The sequence below is a fragment of the Thamnophis sirtalis genome, unplaced genomic scaffold (assembly GCF_051295495.1).
Source record: "Thamnophis sirtalis isolate CommonGarterSnake01/CBP01778 unplaced genomic scaffold, rThaSir2_p1.2 scaffold_4, whole genome shotgun sequence".
Lineage (NCBI taxonomy): Eukaryota > Metazoa > Chordata > Lepidosauria > Squamata > Natricidae > Thamnophis > Thamnophis sirtalis.
Genome location: NW_028261384.1, coordinates 91,723,507 through 91,744,779, shown reverse-complemented (window position 1 = coordinate 91,744,779; position 21,273 = coordinate 91,723,507). Strand labels below are relative to the sequence as shown.

The window sequence follows — 21,273 nt, the reverse complement described above, 5'->3', positions numbered from 1 at the left end:
ATGGAAGCTACCAGAAGGTCTTCAAGGATGGTCCTATGCAGTGCAACTTCCAAATGTGAGGTGACAATTACTTAAGGAACTGCCAATAGGCTTCCTGGCTCAAAAGTGGTCGCAACTGGTGCAGAAGGTCGAGTTACACTGAGGTCTTCCTTCAAGCAGAAAAAGAAAGTCCAAGAAGACCTCCAGATGGTAAACCACTTTTGAATAGGATGGAATAATTCATTCATGGTTAATGATTATTTCTGGAATCTGACAGCTTCCAAATCTATAGACATTCCCTCTTATTTGGATTACGTCTAAGCTATTTTTTCTCTATTTAGATCCTAACACAGTGTCTAGACACATAGGAAAAGTACTTGATCCCATCTCTTATTTCTTCCAAACTGCACATCAATATCCTATGGAGATAGATGGTCTCCTTTGGCAGCTTTATTTATATATTAATAGTTAAAAATAATAAAATATCTGTCTATCCAGGTCCTTGGGAAGGACTCAATAGTTAGATAAAATCAAATTTAATATCTGGCTGACTATGTAGTCAATCAGTAATAATTTCAGGTTCTTAATAAGTGAATAAAAATGCCAAATCTTGTCTAAATATCTGTCTGGGCTTTGGTGAAACTTTCAAACTGGTTTTCCAGAATTATATCCATCAGCGGATTGGGGTGGGGTTTTGTTTTTCGTTTTAGATTGTGATGTTTTTATTGAAGTCTAAATTTATTTTAACTGGAACATGATGTCCTTCTAGAATCTGTGGTGAGAAGTTCATTGTGATAAGGGCACATGGTTTGTAAAATGTATAAAAAGGACAGCTGGCCCAAATCAGCTCTGATTGTTAAATGAAATTTTCACATAATTGGCCCTGACTATTTGAACTGAATAAATAGAGGCAAGAGCAATGGCTTTTTAATAGTGGATCAGAATGATGGAGGTCTTTGTTAATGAAAAAATGAAGTAAGAATCATCTTTGTTCACTTGGATTCTAGGAATATTTTAATAATGTTCAATAGCAAAGATTCATAAAAATCTAAAAGTGGGCAAACACAGAACTGTACAATATTTGAACTTTTTAATACTTAGAAAAATGACAAGTAAAGGAGGCTTGATAGTATTATAATAAATGCTATTTATTGCCTCTAATAATATCAGACAATATTCCTCTAAATAAAATTGTTTGATTGATTGGTTAGATGGGTATCCTGACTTTCTTTGGAGAACTTAGTTTCTATAATAGCCATCCTCTGAGGTAAATTAGGCGGAGGGTATATAAAGGACAGAGAATAACATACTGAATTTTCCACAATTAATGGTAGATTTCTTTCTCCAATCCTAGTACAGTTCTTTAATGACTATATCACAGTGGTTCCAGATATTAAAAAGCATTTTCTGAAGGATTCTATGTATCCTTGCACTGTTTACTGACTTTTCAAATCAACTAGTTAGTCTCTGTGGGAACAAAAAATAACAGCCCTATTTGCAAACTGAATCAACTCTCCTGTCTCAGTCCTCCTCCACTCCATTCTATAGTTAGGGTAGCCAGACACATTGCTACGCTAAATTTCCAAATGAAAAGATTTCTAAAATTGACTGACAGTCATTGGAATAGATCCAAATTCTTTTCCTCCCCTAGAATACCCACATTAACAAAATTGCAATCCCATGAGCTACTACATCTCAAACTGTATATCACAGAGGCTGTTAAAAATAAAATATATCTTTGCCATTTCTTTCACTCATTAGGTCTAGTTATTTTTAATTGGGGATCATTTCTGCCCAACTTTACTCAATTTCATTGTTTATGAGAACAGGAAAATATGCCACACAATGATGCAATCTCAAGCCACAAATTTCTTAATAATAATTATTACATGACATGAAGAAAAAAAGTTGCCACAAATTGCTCCTGTAGCAGTTAACATATGCTCTGATGATTCTACTACTAGCTTGAATCCTAACTCAAACAGAACACCATGTAATTTTTTTCATGTTTCTAAATTACCCTCTTTTGTTCTTCTTCAGCATCTGCAAAGAGCTTGCGAATGTTGGCCTCTGATTCTCCGACATATTTGTTAAGGATTTCGGGCCCATTCACAACTTTTGGCTCCCTGGCATTCAACATTTTGCCAATCTGCCTGGCCATAAGTGTCTTACCACAGCCAGGAGGACCGTATAAGAGGATACCTTTCACATGTTTGCAGCCTAAAAAGAAAGAAGAGAAAACACAATCATGAAACAAACAAAGAAAATATTTTTTTCGCCAGAACAATAATGGGTGCAAAATAGAGCAGCAATTACTACTTGCTATTTATATCACAGTTTACCAGAAAACTGATAAACATATCATCTTACCAGCTGTCTATTTTTAGGCTTTCCTCCATACGTACAATTCAAAATCATAGGTATTACTATTTAAAATTACAGACAGGTTTGGATCAGAACAGAACTTATTCCCACTAGCCCAATAAATCTGCCCATCAGCCATTTTTGGAGACTGCTAAAACTGCTTTTATCTTCTGAGGGGCAAAGGATGATAACGGTATCCAGGCACTGGCTCAGATATAGAACTATCTGCATTTTTTTTTCTTGGCAAAAATATGTAAAGGAAATCTTAGTGGAGGCTATAAATCTAGTAAGTGAAAGAAGAGGAGTGACTAAATGAAAGAGATAGGTACATGACCTTATTTCTGTAGAAGGAAATCTGAAATTAGAGCTATAAAGTTTCTTTCTGTAATTGTTGGGGAGTTGGGGATGAAGCACATGGTAAACATCCCTCTGATTTCAGTAACTCCTCCAGAATACCTCAGCTGAAGCAGATTATTTCCCTTTTTTGTTTCAGTCACACAATTATTTTCGTCATAGATTTTTATATTTTTTGAGATATCCCAGCATGTACTGAAATTAATACCTTATTTGGGGGTGATTTTCATTTCTTTTCTAAGAAACGTTATGAGTTTATTGTTTACAAAGATATACAGAAACATGCTGCTAAAGAGCTTCTTGGAGGCTTCCAGAAGGAATCTTCTAAATATGTTTTAGATTTCAAGGAGACATCTTCCTCTTTTCTGTTCTTTTGTAATCTATCCCTTTAATGCTAATTAGGCTAAACAATTCAAGGGTGGAATGGGTTCTATCCCAACATTTTTTTATTGCAGGGGAAAGACGTAGAACCAAATTTTTAAATCTCATGTTATATACTTACACAGACACACATCAACTCTAGCAGTCATCTCCAAAAATTACTAGCTATTATGAGATGAAGAAGACTAATCCTCTTCCTTTCTTTACAATTTTGGTGAACACTTTAAAATTTTCATGGCTCATCTGGTTAATTATTAGGCTCAGAATCTGCCAGTGTCCTGTATTCTGCTTTTACAACTACTTTTAACACTTAGTACCAAAACAATGAGCTAAAATGCAGACATTTTCCAAATAGGAATATTGTAGAAAGGAAAGTATATGCATTTTATATATTATATTTATAAAAATAAATAATTTCTGTGCAACTAAAAGAAGTATCTAGAAAATGATGGATACATAAGAAAATTATTTCTGAATAATCTTGTTTCTAACACTCTCAGTCACCTGAGTCTATATCAAATGTACTAAACAGCAACATTAATTAAGATGAGTGGGCCATCTTCTGATGCTAGGTACTACACTTAACATCCATATGCATGTGAGAGAATAGCAGGTGAGAAGACAAAGAAAAGTAGACAGGGCCATGCCACAAACAGAATATGGCTAGGATTTCCCAGTTTTTCCAATACTTAGGTAAGGCAATAGGTTTTTGTTTGTTTCTTTGTTTTTTCATGTGTAATACAAGACTTAATGCATTACCCAAATGATTGTAATGAAGGAGTATATAAAACACAAACATAGAAAATGTTTATGTATTGGGATATGAAAATAAACTTACTGGCAGATGACTAAAGGGAAGCACAGTCAAAAGGGCTAACTTTATTTCCGGCAAGCAAGATTTGGGACCTTTCTGAAAATGAAGATGTTTTAATGTTTTAATCCTATGTTATTTTATTCTGATATTCTGGTATTGTAAGCAGCCCAGAATCCTTTGACAGAAAAAAAGGTGATGTACAAATTCAATAAATAAGATAAATTAAGAGAATGATATTATACCAAGTTTTTGAATTTTAGCTCAGGTGGGCTTTCAAGTTGGAAAGGCAATATCATTTTAAGATGGGCTGAGTCATAGCAACCAATAATGGCTATGACTCATACTGTTGACATCTGTAATTTTTTCTAATGCATCTGCTTTGCCATTACCTTGATGGGGAACCGGACAGAGAAAAAAATATTATTCAACTCTTAGGTATTTTAGAGAGACAGATAGAAAAGCAAACACTCAGTGCAAATGGGGGGAAGGAAAGAAAAAAAATAGTGGAGGTGAAAGACTAATTATACATATGAATCAGCAAGGTGGTGATAAATTAAAGATGATCCTTGTCAAATTAGTGTCAAAGAAGAACCTGTTAACTCAGCAGATAGGGAACACGATCTCTTGTGTAGCCAAAAATCAGTGAGGTGGGATTTGAATGATGAGTGATGCCAGAAAAGGGGAATCCCAGTTTACTGAGATGAGAGAGGCTACAAAAAAGCTATGAACAAGTCAGAACAGATTTTGTACAAACAAGTTTAGGGAATTTCTGTTGCCAGGCAAACCAGTGAATGTAATCCCTTGATGCTGTACACTAGCCTCTTATTGAAAAGGCAACAAGGTAAAAGGGATACACCCAAAATCTCATCTACCTGAGGATGCCATTATCAAGCAACTGCATGTAACTAGAATGACTGAGAGTTTGCACAAGACACACAGATATATTAACTTTTATTTGATTGTGATACCAAAAAGTAATTCTTAAGGGCTTATGCACACTAATCCTCTGTGATAACAATAATTTACTCTGGCAGAAACTTCAATGCTACCGGACTTCAATGAAGAGGAAACTGACTTGGCAGAAAACTAAACTTTTCTTTTTAGTGTTAGAGATACTATTAACAATAAACCATTGCTATAAGAGCACAAATGAGATTTGCAACTTGACGTTCACCAGATGTTTCATACAACATCCATAGTCCTATACTACTAGGCAGGTTGATTAGGACTGAAATCCAACACCTCTGGAGAATACAAGGTTACTATTCCAATATTAGATTCTTAGGGCCGTTACTTTAAAGATTGGTCTACATATTTAGTTCTATTCCTTGGCAGCTATAGCTCTTATAAATAGGGATGTGTTAACACAATTGTCAAATGTATGTTACTTTTCTTATGTATATTTCCCAATTTTTATAGGTCTTCTTGGTATCCCCTCGTGACTGCATATAAGAAATAAATCAAATTATTGAAGTTAATGCATCTACTTAGAGGAGTTTGCCTATAAATCTGTATAATTTAGATGTGGCCTTGTTTCAGATTCTGTAACCTCTGTTATAGATCTGCCAACTATTTTGCAAAGGAAATTTTTCATTGATTAAAAAGGAAAAAAAATTCTTCAAAATTACTCAAATGACTCTTGTCCCTTCATCTTCATGAGACATCACGTGGAACTTCGGAATCAATAAGTTACACAGCAATTTAGCAAGCCCTGGTGAAAAATATCTGATGAATACAGTATCTTTATTTTCTAATTTTTATTTTCAAATCCTCCTATACCTAATATTTATTTTATTTTGTGTAAGCCTTTTGATTCCTGGTGACTGCATGGACTAGTTCCTGCATTTTTCTTGGCAAGGTTTTCAGAAGTGATTTGACATTGACCCTTCTTAGGGCTGAGAGAGGGTAACTGGCCCAAAGACATCCAGTTTGAGTTATGGTAAGCTGAGTATAATATTCATGGTCTCCTGATTCTAGTTTGGCATAATCATCTCTACACCAAACTAGCATTCTTTTACCTACATATTTACATTTTTTTGTAATGGCCCTCAGAAAGTGTACATTTTTCCAGTGCATTTAATTTCCTTGAAATTTCTGAAACTCTTTACACATGAGATGTCTTACATAGGTTTTTTTGGGGGAAAAAACATAATTATAAATTATATTAAATAATCTGTTCCCACTTGGTTTCACTAATAGTTTTAAGTTATAGATTACCACTTTCATATCGGTTGAGATTCAAAGTGTATTATACCAGAATTTTAGTGAAACTCCTTTCATATAATTCTTATTATTATAAACTTTCCAAGATATTGTCTTAATTTGTAGGATATAAATGATTAAAATTAAGCCTGCCATCAATTTTAATTCTGAAGAGAGTAAATTAAACATTCAGGAAAAGGATGCTGCTGACAGCTGAGCAATAAATGTATTATAATTCTCTGGGAGTTGTCAATCTCTGCTACAGTTTATGTAACAGACTAGTTGCAAAAATAATGTCCATCAAGACAAGAGGTCTGAGGAGAAATATTTTTCTACTCCCTTATCCTTGATCTCTGACCATTACATATAACTTTCTTCTGAAATAGTGATTAAGGATAACCTACCAATATTACAAGTTTCTGTTTTATTGGTCCGGAGAACGTAAGTAATAAAAGCCACTGTAGTCTCCCAGCCATATGGGTAATGACACTGCTATTCAGACATTTCAGAAATGACAGCACAAACCAGGTGAAATAACCCAGTATGTTGAAGACATGCAGCCCAATCCTCAAATCCTACTTGATAAATTTTGATTCAGATGGGGAATATGCACTAAAAACAAATGTTTTGAAACCATTGATAACAAAGAGCAATAGGAATTTATAAAGGTGCCACACATATGAAATCAAGTTATCCTAGATGGGTATAGCACTTTGTAATTAATAATTCTAATGGAAGCAAGTCGTGAGGGTAATCAGACTAGGTCTCTAAATATGGGGAAGTCCATCTGAGACCTAACAGTACTAATGGACCTATTCCCTCCCCCTCCATAAAATTGCCTAACCCCCTTTTAAAATTAAAACTGTTCATCATTGCAAAAAAAAAATTCATCTGCTCTGAATCTACCAGTTATCAGAGGGCTGCCCAGAGTTTAGTATTTACATCAGCAAGGGTAAAAGTCAGTAGAGCTGATTGGCAGGAACTTCAGGAGCTGGAGATGCCACAGATTAAACCTGGGACCTTCTCCATACAAAGCACACACTCTACAGTTGAGCCCTCCCCCACACTTTCACCTCTTTGCACCTAATAGCGGTCTCTGTACAAAATGTCCCCACCTGGCCAACATGGAAGACTCTGAAAACATGAAGACAGGCCTCCTTTCAAATAGAGAGGTGATGACAAACTTCAAAATGAAGCTACTCTGCATTTACATCTTATCTCCCTTCTGAGAGAAAAGCAGGCAGTGTATCCAAATGTCAGCATTGTTAACAGACAGCTTTTAAAACTCAGCCTCTTCCTTAAGATAGGTGTATCTAAATGCCTCTGCTTACCATCATTTGCTGATCAAAGGTCACTCCTTAAATAGGGCACCAGTTTCTAATTATTTGCTCACCCACTTGTAACACACAATTCACATGGGAAACTATGCTCATCAAAATAACAGAAAAAGATATTACAAGGTCCAAAGACAATGTTGTCAGTATGCCATTCTCAGTGGCTTGACATTTGATACAAATTAAAAGGAGATAAACCACATCATTAAGGTAGTTTGCAAATGCCAGTCTGAAATGCCATTTACAGGATTATTTGTTTTGCTTTAGCTCCCAATATCCCATTCACTCAAACTGCCACATTTCTCATATTGTTTAGTGCATGGCTAAGTGATATTCGTATAACAGAAATAAACCACATTGGGAAAAGAATTTAACACACAATTATTAGGCACAATAACTTGGCTGGTTAAGGACAATGGGATGTGTAGTTAAAATAACAGGCCTAGAAAGCTGTAAGTTTATGACAGATGCTTTAACAGGTTAGATTACAGAAATCACAAATATATACATGGAGAGGAGTGAGAGAGAGAGCCAAGAAATTTTAGAATTCTAATAGCATCATTTCTATAACATCTTACAGTATTTCATAAGCAAAAGGAGAAATGTTTGAAGATTATACTTCAAATATCAACAAGAAAGGACAAATGGGAGATGAGGAGAATACTGTATCGGATGTTAGCAAATGTACTTTCTGTATTTAGGCATGACTGCAAGTGGGAATTAAAATGAAAAGTTGCACAAGTTGCTTAGTTAAGGAAACTATTGTCCAGACTGAAAGTCCCAAATGCTTACATCAAGACATGACATTGGTCCAGGAAATATACTGTAATTCAGTGAAAATGACAGTATTATGGAATGTATTGAAAAATTCCTGTAGACATTTTTGTAATCAAGTTGTAAAAATTTCTGGCCTTCTTGTATCACCCATATCCAATGATAAGAGTCAGAGCAAGTAAACTTACTCTAAGGCAGATAAGATAATAGCTAAATGCATTGTGGCTCTTTCTAGTGATTACAAAGTTTCTGAGCATAATTTCTATTGGCCTCCAGTGCTATAGTAAAACCAAGACCACCTGCAGGAAAAATGACAATGAAAGAAGATGAATTGGAACCAATAGACCCTCTAGGATTTATGCAAACTGGAGAACAATTATCTCTTCTGATGGAATGCAAACAAAATCAGATTAAAGCAAGAATTCCTAATGCGTATTGAGAAAAGCCCTGGGCTAAAAATAAAAATTGCACATATTTAAACATAACTTGAGCCCAAAAGTGGGACTGAGAGCTTGCTTTTTATTATTATTAAACTACATTTCATTTACTGTAATTTTAGGCTTTTAGCAAAATCACAGCTGCAGAGGAGACACACCAGCAGCCTAACTTTCTAAGAGCTCGAAATGAGAAGGCAGCCCAAAACGTGCTTGAAGATTACAGAATAGGCCACCAGCATTGATGGGTTACAGCCCACTTAACCTTACTTTCAGCCATTGAATTCTAAATTTTATATTATTGATCCATAATTGCTAGCAATTTTCTATAGGTTTTAAAAATCTAGCATGAGTATTTATTGTAAAATACAGAGCTATAAATCTAGTGTTATTTTCTGCCATACGCTTCTTTGACACAAGTAAACTTACACACATGTCCATTCTATTTTGGAGTTGATTACAATATTTACCCATCAAGCATTGCTTTCATTAACTCAGGTTTATGGTGTGGCAATATTTATTAACATTCCTAGAAACTGCAGTTATGGAAAATGCTTCTGGGTATTATGTATAGGAAGATCCTTATTTCCTTAAATGATCAGATCATTGAAATGATATTTAAGGACCTTAATTCACAAATATTCAAAGTTATTTGTGGATAAATAAAAAATACAATGAAAATCACATGATCTGGGAAATGATAAAGAGGCCTAATATACCTTAAACATTTACATTTATTGCAGTAAGGATTTTATCATTTGATACTGCTGATTTTTTCCATTATGCATAGATTAGTCTTTAAGAAGCCAGAAGTTTACTCATTTTGTTGTTAAACTCCAACTAATAAGCTTCCCTTTGGCATTTGAGAAGAAGAGTCAATGCAGTTTCTTCACTGTAATAAACTTGTTTCTTTCTCCATACTGCATTCTTGAATAGTTACTATTCACTTCAAAGATAAACTAGATGATCTCAGGATGAAAGCTACCTCCAATTCTACCATTCCATATCTATGGCCTCATAATAGGCATGTCTTTGTGGATTCGGCAGAGTGTAGTTGATTTATATTCCTGTTTTTCCCCCCACTTCATTTTACAAATGGAAGAATTATAGAACCTCTATTCTGAAGCAAACTGTAATGCAGATGATCAATCCCGCCAGGCTATACAGCTGGCACATTTATCATTTTTCATTTTTGAGGCAGAAGAACAGAGAAATGAAAACATAGAGAGGGAAAAGATCTTCTCCTGCTATACACAGACTCTAAGTTTTTTTCTTTTCCCCTCATGAATTATTATGGTAAACCTGAACAGATGTCAACCTGGCATTTGAGCTCTGAAATATAGTTGGAAAAGCAAGTTATAACTAATGCAGAGAAAAAGGATGGGTGTCAGGAAGCAGCCCTCTTCTTCAAATTTCAGATAAGTTTCTCTTGCCTAAGGGAGGGGACTGTCGGGAAAAAAATGGAACTGCAATGGGAAGTTTTGCTTACTAAAAAGCAACTTCTTTATTTGAAAACGACTGTAGCTTATCAGGGGAAACAAGCCTTTTTAGGCTATAAGAGCCTCAATCCCCATCATCTTCTGTCAGGAAGTCACAAATTTGCTGACTTCTGAAAAATTAACTCAGTCCATGGCCAACAGAAATTTAACAAGTGTAAATTGGTTGAGGTAGAACAACTCCATGAGACAAAGAATGGCTGCCCACTGTATCTCTGCCACATCTTGTCTACTTTCCCCTTCCAATCTATAATTTTGGAAGATTGCCTGGACAAGTCCGTGTAGTTTTCTTGGCAAGGTTTTTCAGAAGTGGTTTACACATTGCCTCTTTCCTAAGGCTGAGAGAAAGCCACTGGTCCAAGGTTACCAAGCTGGCCTTATGCCCCAGGCAGAACTAGAACTCATGGTCTCCTAGTTTCTAGCCTGATGCCTTAACCACTACACCAAACTGGTTGCCTTGTGTCCTTTACTGCACTTTAAAATGAAATATACTGAAGCATAACAAAGGAATGTTTCCAGTTTTAATTAAGAAGTAAGCTTGCATCATTAGACATTTAAGCTGGCAGAGTAGCCAATCTAGAAACTGTTCTAGAAACAGTAAAAATAATATAATTTTATCTTTGTCTTGTTAGTTGAATTGTTTTGTACGAAAAAACAGTTTATTCAATCCTGCCCATTTCCTTAGATTGATTTGAAAGTGATTAAATAGATACTTACTGTCATAGGAGAAGCCTTTAAGTCTTCACTTTAGCTAAGTGAAATTTTTAATTCGTACTACATAAGCACTTTAAAGCTAAGCAAACATTGAATTGGCTATGTTGGCAGACTGAATATGTTTCAAATCTTTAAAGCAGGGATCCCCAAGTCCCAATCCATGGACCGCGCCACGGCATGCCAGAAACTGGACTGTGCAACGAAACCACTCTCCCTCTGGTCTGTAGAAAAACCTCTCTCCATGGAACCAGTCCCTCGTGCCCAAAAGGTTAGATCCCACTGCTTTAGAATATCTGTTGATTGTGCAATGAACATATTATCATCCACCCAGCTATTTTTATTGACCTTACCTAGTTTAAAGCTATGGGGAAACTATCTCACAAATCTTTTCTACATTTCTTGCTATGACAGTTTTTATATTTCATTTCTCTCAATCCATATTTTCATCCTTGCACTAGCCCTTATTGTGTTCTTTTGGACAGGGCTGTAATTTCTGTGATGTGCACTGGGGGTCATATAATATCGTTAACATCTACTCATGTTTATGTTTGGTACAAACCCATTTGCTCCACAATCTCAGGTGGGAATACTCGAGAGGCAAATGCCCTTCGGAATATGTCAGAAAATTCTTTATCAAGACCTCCAATACCCATCTTCTCAAAATTCCAATCAGGGTTGATGATAGACTGACGATTTTCACGAGTTTTGGATTTGCCTGCAGGAAAAAAGAGCAAATTCAAGGCCAATAATTTTAATCAGAACTGTTACAGATGGCTACGATACATTTCATACACTATTACATATGCCTGATGCACAGAACAGTTTATTAAGAACATGAGCTAAAAATTATTTCAAACTTATTTAGTTAAGAATAGACTGAAAGATTGCAGAAAACTTCATTAAAATAGAAAATATTTACCCTTGTCTAAAATGTGTTTGCATGTATACGCACACTCAAACAAAACATACATACAGTATATCTTCAGACTTAACAAGAATTTAGTTAGCCAAGCTCGCCATCATTTCATCATGTTTTAATAAATTATGTATGTAGGTGTAGATTGCATACAAACAAAAAGCACTATTTTAAATTAGTTAAAGCATTCTTTGTTTTTTTTTATACGTAAAGGATCTAATAAGATATAATAAGTCACAGAATCATATAATAATACATCACAGAGACTGCACTAGATTTCCTATATTTTAATGGGGACAGTCCAGTACACCATGCTGAACTTTTGATATTTGCTCATGACCTGACATGTTATGAAAGATTATTGAAATATCTGAAAACCTTACTTTTCCTTTTGTTTAGGAGAACCAATTTTCTAGATTTCATAGATTTGGAAATATTTTTGAAAACACTGCAGAGCACTGTAGTCATCTAAGTGATTGTGTTTTCCATCACTCCAGCAGCTTTCCTCTAAGAATAATATTCTAACAATGCCAAACTAGAAATCTATCCATGATTAACTTGAGGTTGAGAAACAAAGAATGTTTTCTCTCTCCCTTCCTCCTTCTCTTTATCTATCTTTCATATTTCTTATCCACCCATCTCCCTCAGAGAGGAGCTCTGGTTCATATACGATACACTTTGGCATAAGGAAACTGACAAGAGAGGCACAATAGGCATAACACCCTTATTTTTTTGCAGGAGATTTCATCAACAATTTGTTTCCAATAATGACTTAATTAATTTGAAATAGTAATTAATAAGTCAAAAATCTGAATGAACTTTATAAATTAATATTAGCACCCAAGGTTAATTTTAAGAAACTATAAATGACTAAAGAGCAAAAATATATTTTTCTCAATGCATGAAATGGGGGGGGAGAGAAGATGTATTTAACCACTATGTATTAAGGGGCCAGTATATCTAACTATTCTAACCATAAATCATTCTAATGGGCACAAAGAAAGTTACTTATATATTTCTACACAGGAGATATAGTAGTTATTGGTAAATTAGATCCTGCCCTTCATTTCACCAATCCATTTTGAAAACAAATTAGAATTAAAAATCAGTCTCACATTTTTCTTAAAACTAAAAGGGAAAGAAGAATTTAGAAAACCATAGTAATGGCTGCAATAATATGCATCATCTTATGTATGCCTATTTATTGTTGCAGAGCCTTTTATAACACCAAATTCTTTCCTGCAATAGTCTCACATGATAACTCTTCTGGGGCCCAGAAATGTGCTTTAAACTGATAGAGCTCAGCCCCTTCACACAAAAATCTGGTTTTTTAAAATTTGAGTAAAATAACAAGAGAAAACAGAACATTGTTTCTACAACACTTGGGAATCAAGAATGTTGGCTGGGCTGTTGCAAATGGCTCAGAGTTCTAACAATCTATTCAGCTAATGTACTTACCGCTTCTGCCTTCCATTAAATTTCTACCTTGAAAAGCCAATCTAGCAGGCCTATCGTTTGTAAGGTACATCACCTAGGGAGTTAAAGCTGGTGTAATTCAGTCTTCTTGAACTTGAGGATCTATTTTAAGGTGTGGAATTCACCTCTCAGAATTTTTCAGTTAACATTGAAATCCTGGGAACTGAGGTCTACACTATTTATATGGCAAAGTCTGTCAAGCTTTTTAAATAATATTTCTATTATATTTTCACAAAAGAACAGATAAATGACTCAGACCAGTCAGTGGAACCTAGGTGAAATAAAGGATTAAAAATAAAAAGGAAGACTAAGAGTTGACATGAGTCCAAGTAAGAATGAAGGGAAAATAGGTAAGAAACAAGGATAAGAAAAAGGGAAGAAAACAAATCTACAGCAAAAAGGGCTAATTAGAGGAGTTTGAAAAATGTACTGGTAGGGAGATCTAGAACACCTGAATGCTTTGGACAGTTGTGCTGTGAGGATTGATAGAGTCTGACAAAATCCAATCTAGGAGTTCACATGTACATTACATCCCTTTTTTCTTCATCAGTTCTTCTTGCTCTTGCTCTCTAATTCTCATTGTTCCTAGCACTCTATAATCTCCATGCCCCACACACATTCTTCCTATTTCATATGGTTGCGTTTTGGCATCTATTTTCTTAAATGCAAAACTACACTGGCCCTTGACATGTTAGTTTCTCCAAAAGGTCTTAAGGAGGAGTGAAACAGGAACTCTGCTGAAGTATTTTGTTATTATGTGCAACATATTGGACAATGGTATCATATAACCAGGGGTGGGTTTCAACCGATTCGCGGCGGTCCCTGCGAACTGGTTGGTCGGCGAGCCCGGAAGTAAGTAACTTCTGGGAACGGCGAAGGGGCCACCCGCCCGCCCGCGCTCCTTACCCGGTTTTGACGAGTTCTGCGCTTCCACGCATGCGCAGGACGCATACAGCGCCTGCGCGATCCTCCAGGAGCAGCTGGAGCATCGCACAGATGCTAGTACGCATGTGTGCACCGCGCGCGTGCACGAGGAGGACGCCGGCCCCGTTCCAACCGAACCGGTTGGAATGGGGCAAGAAACCCACCCCTGCATATAACCATGTCAGAAGATCTAGATAGCAATAGGCCAGTGATGGCGAACCTTTTAGACACCAAGTGCCCAAACTTTGCATGTGTGCATGCCCAAACTGAAAGGTGCATGTGTGTGCAAATGCACGCATGAGCAGACATGCACATACACAGACATGTGCAGGTGCAAGCACAGATATGTGCACATACGCAGCAGAGACCTGAAGACCAGCTGGCCAATGGGAGGCAGGGCACCCCAACACTGGCAGCGCAGTAAGAGGTAAGATCTTTTTGTTTTGTGAGCTTCTGTTTCTTCATTTTCAGGGAAACAGAGGTTCACAAAAGAAACATCACAGAGATCTGATCTGGGGGGATGGCGCATGTGCCAACAGAGAAGGCTCTCCATGCCACCTCTGGCACGTTGCCATAGGTTCACCATCACTGCAATAGGCTAATGGCTTTGGAGTCAAAATAAAAAAAAGTGTTCAATGAATTGGCAATTTGCAGGCTACAAGAATTTGAACAACAAAAAAGTGGAAACAAGAATGAGAAGGAATAAAGAAAATAATGGGGGAAGTACAAGACCACAGTTAGAGCTTTGGTTATGAGGGGCTGTATAAATTGACAGGAAGGAAAGTACGAAGACTTGAACTCATATATCAAAGAATCAAAGGTAAGGGCGGGGGGGGAGAAGGATTATGTCTTTAGTTTAGATTTGGAGGGGGGGGCAGACTTTATTGTTATCATTCTTGTCTATGAAAAAGGTGCAGGGAGGTCATAGGGAAATTCATTAAGAGAATTAAGGTAAATGGTTAGCTTTTAAGTTGCAGGGCTCTAGTATTTTATGTTATTTCCAAGGAAGCAGCAAAATTAACCACTCAGCTTTCCATTTTATTTTTCTTATTCGATACTGCCACATCCTGGCCATAAGTGGTATTTGAAACTCTGACAGCAAAATAATTGCAGCTTTTCTTTCATTCCACAATACATGATTTATTAACCATCAAATCCCACAAGCATTCTCCAATCCCAAAAAAATGGTTATAACATAGAAAACCCAAACATATTTAGTAGAGCCAGCAAAACAATGCAAGTTTCTGCTAAATTAGGAAGATAATTTTCAAAAATATACCACAAATTTATTTAAAACACAAGGTTGTCATAAAATGTAATATTTATCAGGCTATACAACATGTAATCATAAAAGCATGTATAGATTGTTCCCAGATCCTGATAAAATCCTTCAAATGTCAGATTACTAGCATATCTATATTATCAGCCTTTTACCTAGGCATGGCATACTGCATATAATAAATCCAGAGGTAGAATAAATCCAGAGAGTAATTTCCCACATCCAAATGAAAAAAATGAAATAAAATGTAGAAAATCCCTCAGTATTCAACCAGTTTCAATGAAATGACTTTCCCAGGGGTCATCAGTGATGTGGATTTTTGTCATCTGAAGAAACAGCAGAGAAAGGAACTGTCTAGCCAAAATATGATATAATGGTTAAGGAATTTGACCAAGACTTGAGAAACCCAGATTCCTCATTCAGCCAGGCAGACACATTGATCTAGGGCAATCATTGTTTCTCAACCCACCCATCCATAATGGCTTTGCTGGGAAGACAAGATTAGAAGAGTACTATATATGCCACCTTGAGATAAAGAGTGAGATATATACAGATCATAAGCCTCATTGTCATTGATTCTAAGTCCCCTCAGGATAGAATACAATTGTACATGATCAATAAAATAGAGAGGCTGTACAAGAACAATTGGCAGCATCAACATACAACAGTCAGTATATCTGTGAAGAAATATATATATAACAAATCAGTGGTAGGTTGCCAATTTTTTACTACCAGTTCGGGCACGCAAAAACATCTGGGTGGGTGGGCGGCAGAGCCTCTACTACCGGTTCCCACAATCCAGGCCGAACCAGGAGCAACCCATCTCTATAACAAATGTATTTTAATATGTATTTCCCATGATGTATTTGTTTTTGCCAACTTTCCTCCTAATGCATCTCTTTAATTTGCACATTTTTAGATATTCTTAGTATATTTACTAAAAAGGAGTACATTTCTAAAAGGCAGTTTAAAAATGAAATAAATGTATTTAACCACCATTCACTTTATATTTCAATTCAAAGGAATATGACTAAAATATATTTATCTAAGAATGTGAGCCAACAAAGGTATCTAAAATTTATAAATGCCAATAAAAAAAGTAACTGGGTTCACATTCTCATGACCTGGCTATAGGATCTTTGATTATTAAGTGGGTGACATCTCTCCTTATACTTCTGGATACTGAAACTTTTTCCATGCTTCTTTTAAAGGCTCAAAAATGGTAATTTTCCTTTGCATCTAGTTATTACCAACTCTTTTCTATATTCTTGTTTTTCTTAAACCAAGATGTCATTAGTACCTTTGGTTAAAAAACAGTGTCTTCAGGAAACTGAAGCATCTGATGTTTGTAGCTCCTAAAAGCTTATCCCCTTTAATAATATCTGTTGGTCAGAAAAGATGAACTTGACTTCTACTACTACTAAATCCATATAAATGGGGAGACAGACTAGTTAAAAATGGATTAATAACTTTTGTGACTTCTAGTTGGAATCCAAAACTATTTCTCATCATTAGACTTACCAATAAGAGTGAGAGAAGAACTCTCAGCCTTCTCAAATGCAACTTGACTATTTCCCACAACAAGACCAATTTCAATCTAAGCATGGAAACAAAATACACAAATAAAAGCCTTTAGGAATAATGACATTTTCAATATTTCCCACTGAGATGCAGAAGGCAAGAAACAAATTGGCCAACAGAATATAAAGTTATTTTAATCCGACTGGCATTCTGCCTTTACGCTATTTTCAGCAGCATGTTTAAAGGAGGCTAATTCATGATTATCTGCTCCCTGCTCAAACTATGAAAACAGGAAGAGGATCAGGCATCTAAGATTCTAGAAAGGAAAACAGCTGCCAGCACAGAAGGTAGATGCAGAAAATACCATCACTCACACTGGGAAATGACACAAGTGGGAACAGAACAATTCTAATATAAGAACATAATAAAGTAAACAAAATTTGCCATATTTATATATGACAAATATACATGATATACATTTGGCACAGGATTTGATCTCGATTTCTAGAAGCATTGTTAAGCCATATGCTGTTTCTTAAAGTGTTCATTTTCTGTATTATTTCTTCAACTTTTCAAGGTTGGTTTGATTTTCACTGAGTATGAAATTCTCTTCTTAGTCTGAGAACTAGGATTGTGATAGTTTTGCATGGTTCATTTTATGAAAAATTAATGTTAATTCACCAAATAATAAAAGTACAATGCTTTCCTCCCTTTAAAAATCAAATAATTACTTTGTTTGGGGTGCCTTTTGTTTAGATTTCAGACAATTTCAGAGACACGGTGATGACATCCCGGAATCAGGAGGATCTGAACTCTGCAGTTCATTTTTCATCTTAACATGCCAGCTTGTTTTGTAAGAAAATCAAGTTTTCAAAGACTTCAATTTTTCTGCCAAATTTCAAGAGATGTGGTCTTGGAGAATTATAGGAACCCCTCAAGCTTGCTCAATCAAATGAGATATTCAGATATAATTAATACAAAATTGGCCAAAGTACCTGCAAGAAGTCCACCACGAGTGCTCTTTCCCAAATTCTGGGGCTTGAAAGTTTAGATGCTATTTTTCATGTCATGATCTTTGTCTTAAGACTGTATACATATACAATTTGCAACTTACCTTCTGTTTTTTACTTGCGGTAGAATCTCCTTTAAGAATACTAGGATCCATAGCTTCAATGTCCTTGACCAATAAGCCAAAAAGTTTGTCATTAAAGCTAAATACAAGCTGCAGGAGTAAAGAAAAATACACATTAAAATAATATAGCAGGATAGACAACCAATATTCCACATACAAAATTGGGCGATATGGTTTATCCTAGTTATCAGGAGATGGTACATTGTATGGTACATACTATGAAGATCAAGGCCTCTGCTGATCTGCAAAGTACAGGCAGTCCTCAACTTACAACAGTTCATTTAGTAACAATTCAAAGTTATAACAGCACTGAAAAAAGTGGCTTATGACAACCACGTGCATAGTCATATGAACAAAATTCAAATGTTGGCAACTGACTCATATTTACGACAGTTGCAGTGGCCCTGGGTCATGTGATTCGCTTTTGTAAGCTTCTTACGAAGTCAATGGGGAAGCGAGATTTACTTAATAAACAAGTAACAACTGCAGTGATTCAATTAATAACAATGGCACAAAAGATTAGAAAATGGAGCAAAATTCATTTAGCAACAAAAAATTTGGACTCAATTGTGGTTGTAAATCGAAGACTTCTTCTATAAATTGAACTACAGGTTGCTGAAAAATCACATCCCTAAGTAACAGTCTCTTCATGTCTCCTTTAATCACTATCAGGTTGTATCTTATATTATACAGTCTATCTGTTCATCCATCTTTATTATTAGATGGTGAGGGTAGAGAAAGAACAATGTCACTGATTATATTATAATCCAGAATTAAGAAAAAATGTTTTGGGTTAAAGAAACACTCCAACCATTCTTCATACACAATGGGAACTTTGGAAGTAATCACCTGAATGCATCTGGAAGGCATTGTTTTTCAATTTCAAACCCAATATCAATTATACCTTATTTACTTCTATTCTGCATTAATCACCTTGGGTACAAAGTCAGCTAAATCACTTTCTCTCAGCCCCAGGAAGGAGGTAAAGTCAGATTATTTCTGAAAAACCTGCAGGAAGTCTCTGAGAGTCAGACACAACTGAATGGAAGAAGAAAAACACTATTATGCATTCTTTGATCTCTTATAGCATGGATCACTGGATCCATCTACACTTAGCAGCAGAAATAATTTTAAGAAATGGTGAAAATATAACTTATTTTTTATTTTCTATTTTCTATTGCAATTATTATCCCATCTAATGGTTACAATAAACATATAGCTTGACTTGTACCATCCCTAAACAGGCCTAGCTAGCTTCTTCCCTTTTTTGCTCTGATAAATTTGGCTAAAGATTCTAGCAAGCAGAAGTCTTGTCCAACAAATGTTGCAGAATACTATGGATTACTTGAGATATTCTGGCTGCATAAATACATTATATCATTCAACAGCTTTTTAAGTGATGTCCTTTAAAATGTTGCCCACATCTAGGCATCAAGAGCCCAAAATAATCTCCAAAAGTTTGTAGCCTACAAAAATATATGTAAAAGCCAACAGAAAGCCTTTTATTATTTGCAATATAAAAGGAAGTGTATGCAACTTATCATTCATAATTATTCCATATCTTGGTATCAAATATAAAAGTTATTGCTAAGTGAGAAACATACAAATGTGTAAAACCATTGGAGCACAAACCTGCTGTCCAACTGTGAATGCTTGGTTATTGAATTGCTGGATGAACTCTGCTGCCATTTTGTCTGAGTCATAGGGATTTGAGTCAATACTTTTCTTCTGCAGGAAGTCTATCTCAATAGTCATAGTGCCAATACATTGCTTGGTCTTATCAAAGTTATACAAGGAAACTGTGAGAAAACAAAAAACATTATTCAACCATGATTCCTTTCAGCAGAACTTTGTGCCCAAAGAAAATAAAAAAAACATTACTCATTTAATAAAAAACATGGATATTATAAATTGCTCATAATATTATGTGCCTCTAATGCACTGATTGATTGATTGATATTGCACTTATAAATGACTGGAGGGGGGGGGTAATTTAATTCTAAAATGAATATATGAGCCAAAAATGTCTTTTTAGAAGAACATTTTGTTATCATTTTGTGTGAATTCTAAGAACTCTGCAGGTGCCTATAGACTTTTTATCCCTTTGAATCATTTGTGAATATTTAATTTCTTTTTTAATTAGCAACTTTCTAGATAGCAGGTTAAAGACGGTTAATCATCTGTTCATGTATAATGTCAAAACAAATGGTATGAAAATCTAAATGGTTTCTATTTGGAAGAACATACTCTTCCCCTAAAAAAATAGATAATGAATACTCTGGTTTATGTTTATTTATTTTTAAACACAGATAAAACTATTAACACTGACATAAACAGGATAAGGACTATAAAACATTATTATTTTAATAATTCCAGAGACAAAATAAATTGAGCTTACACACTATATTTTATTTCTTTTTTTTAACCCGTCCACATTTTTTTCACAAAACAATAAAGGTCCTTTTCAGTTAAGAAAAAGAGTATTTTTTATAAAAGACCACCAATACATATTAATATACATCTTTAAAGTCATAATTGTCCACAAAAAAGTCTTTATCAAATCATGCTATTAATTCAGGCTTGGAAATTAAGATGGGGTTTTTAGCCAAATAAACCAGAGGGCTATCTTTTATTGTCTAAAGCAGGGATACATATTTTGGCTTACAATTCTTATGATAATTTCTTACAATCCATGACCATTTCTGAAGCTAAATTCAAGAACATTTGGAAAACATCAAAGTGGCTATTATTGATGCAAAGGTATAAAATAATTATATATAGAATCTAAAAGGCTATCTTTAATTGATTTCTTTTCTCCTTCCAAAAAAAGTTTAACACCTGTTGACTTTTGGGCCCCGAATGTTGTTAATTTTATTTTTAAAAATCACATTTTAATTTAATATTGAAACATGTTAATTCAGAATACAACCAGATGAAAAAAGGAAATTATGGGGGAGAAATAAAAGAAATGAAAGGCTTTTTGCATGATACTTTACTTTCTTTAATTACAATAATTCTTTAATTACAATAATCAATCCTATCCCTTCACAATTTTTTTCTTTCATTACATCAAATCCTTCCTGCTCACAAAAAGAAAAATCTTAAATACTTACAAAATATCAACAATTATCACTTGAAGCACACAACAGGAAGTAATGGTAATGTTTTATACATGGGTG

General features: G+C 35.1%; 1 protein-coding gene across 4 annotated transcripts in view; it reads right to left on the bottom strand.

The window, feature by feature from the left end:
- The window catches only part of NSF (N-ethylmaleimide sensitive factor, vesicle fusing ATPase), a 64,923-nt gene that overhangs the window by 29,270 nt on the left and 14,380 nt on the right, over positions 1 to 21,273 (bottom strand). For all 4 annotated transcript variants that reach the window (XM_014070450.2, XM_014070452.2, XM_014070451.2 and 1 more), the window contains exons 5-9: positions 19,727 to 19,893; positions 18,077 to 18,184; positions 16,963 to 17,038; positions 11,406 to 11,561; positions 2,000 to 2,199 (exon numbers count right to left, since the gene is read on the bottom strand). In XM_014070450.2, coding sequence (XP_013925925.2) covers positions 2,000 to 2,199; positions 11,406 to 11,561; positions 16,963 to 17,038; positions 18,077 to 18,184; positions 19,727 to 19,893 — 707 coding nt within the window. The remainder of the gene's footprint in view (positions 1 to 1,999; positions 2,200 to 11,405; positions 11,562 to 16,962; positions 17,039 to 18,076; positions 18,185 to 19,726; positions 19,894 to 21,273) is intronic.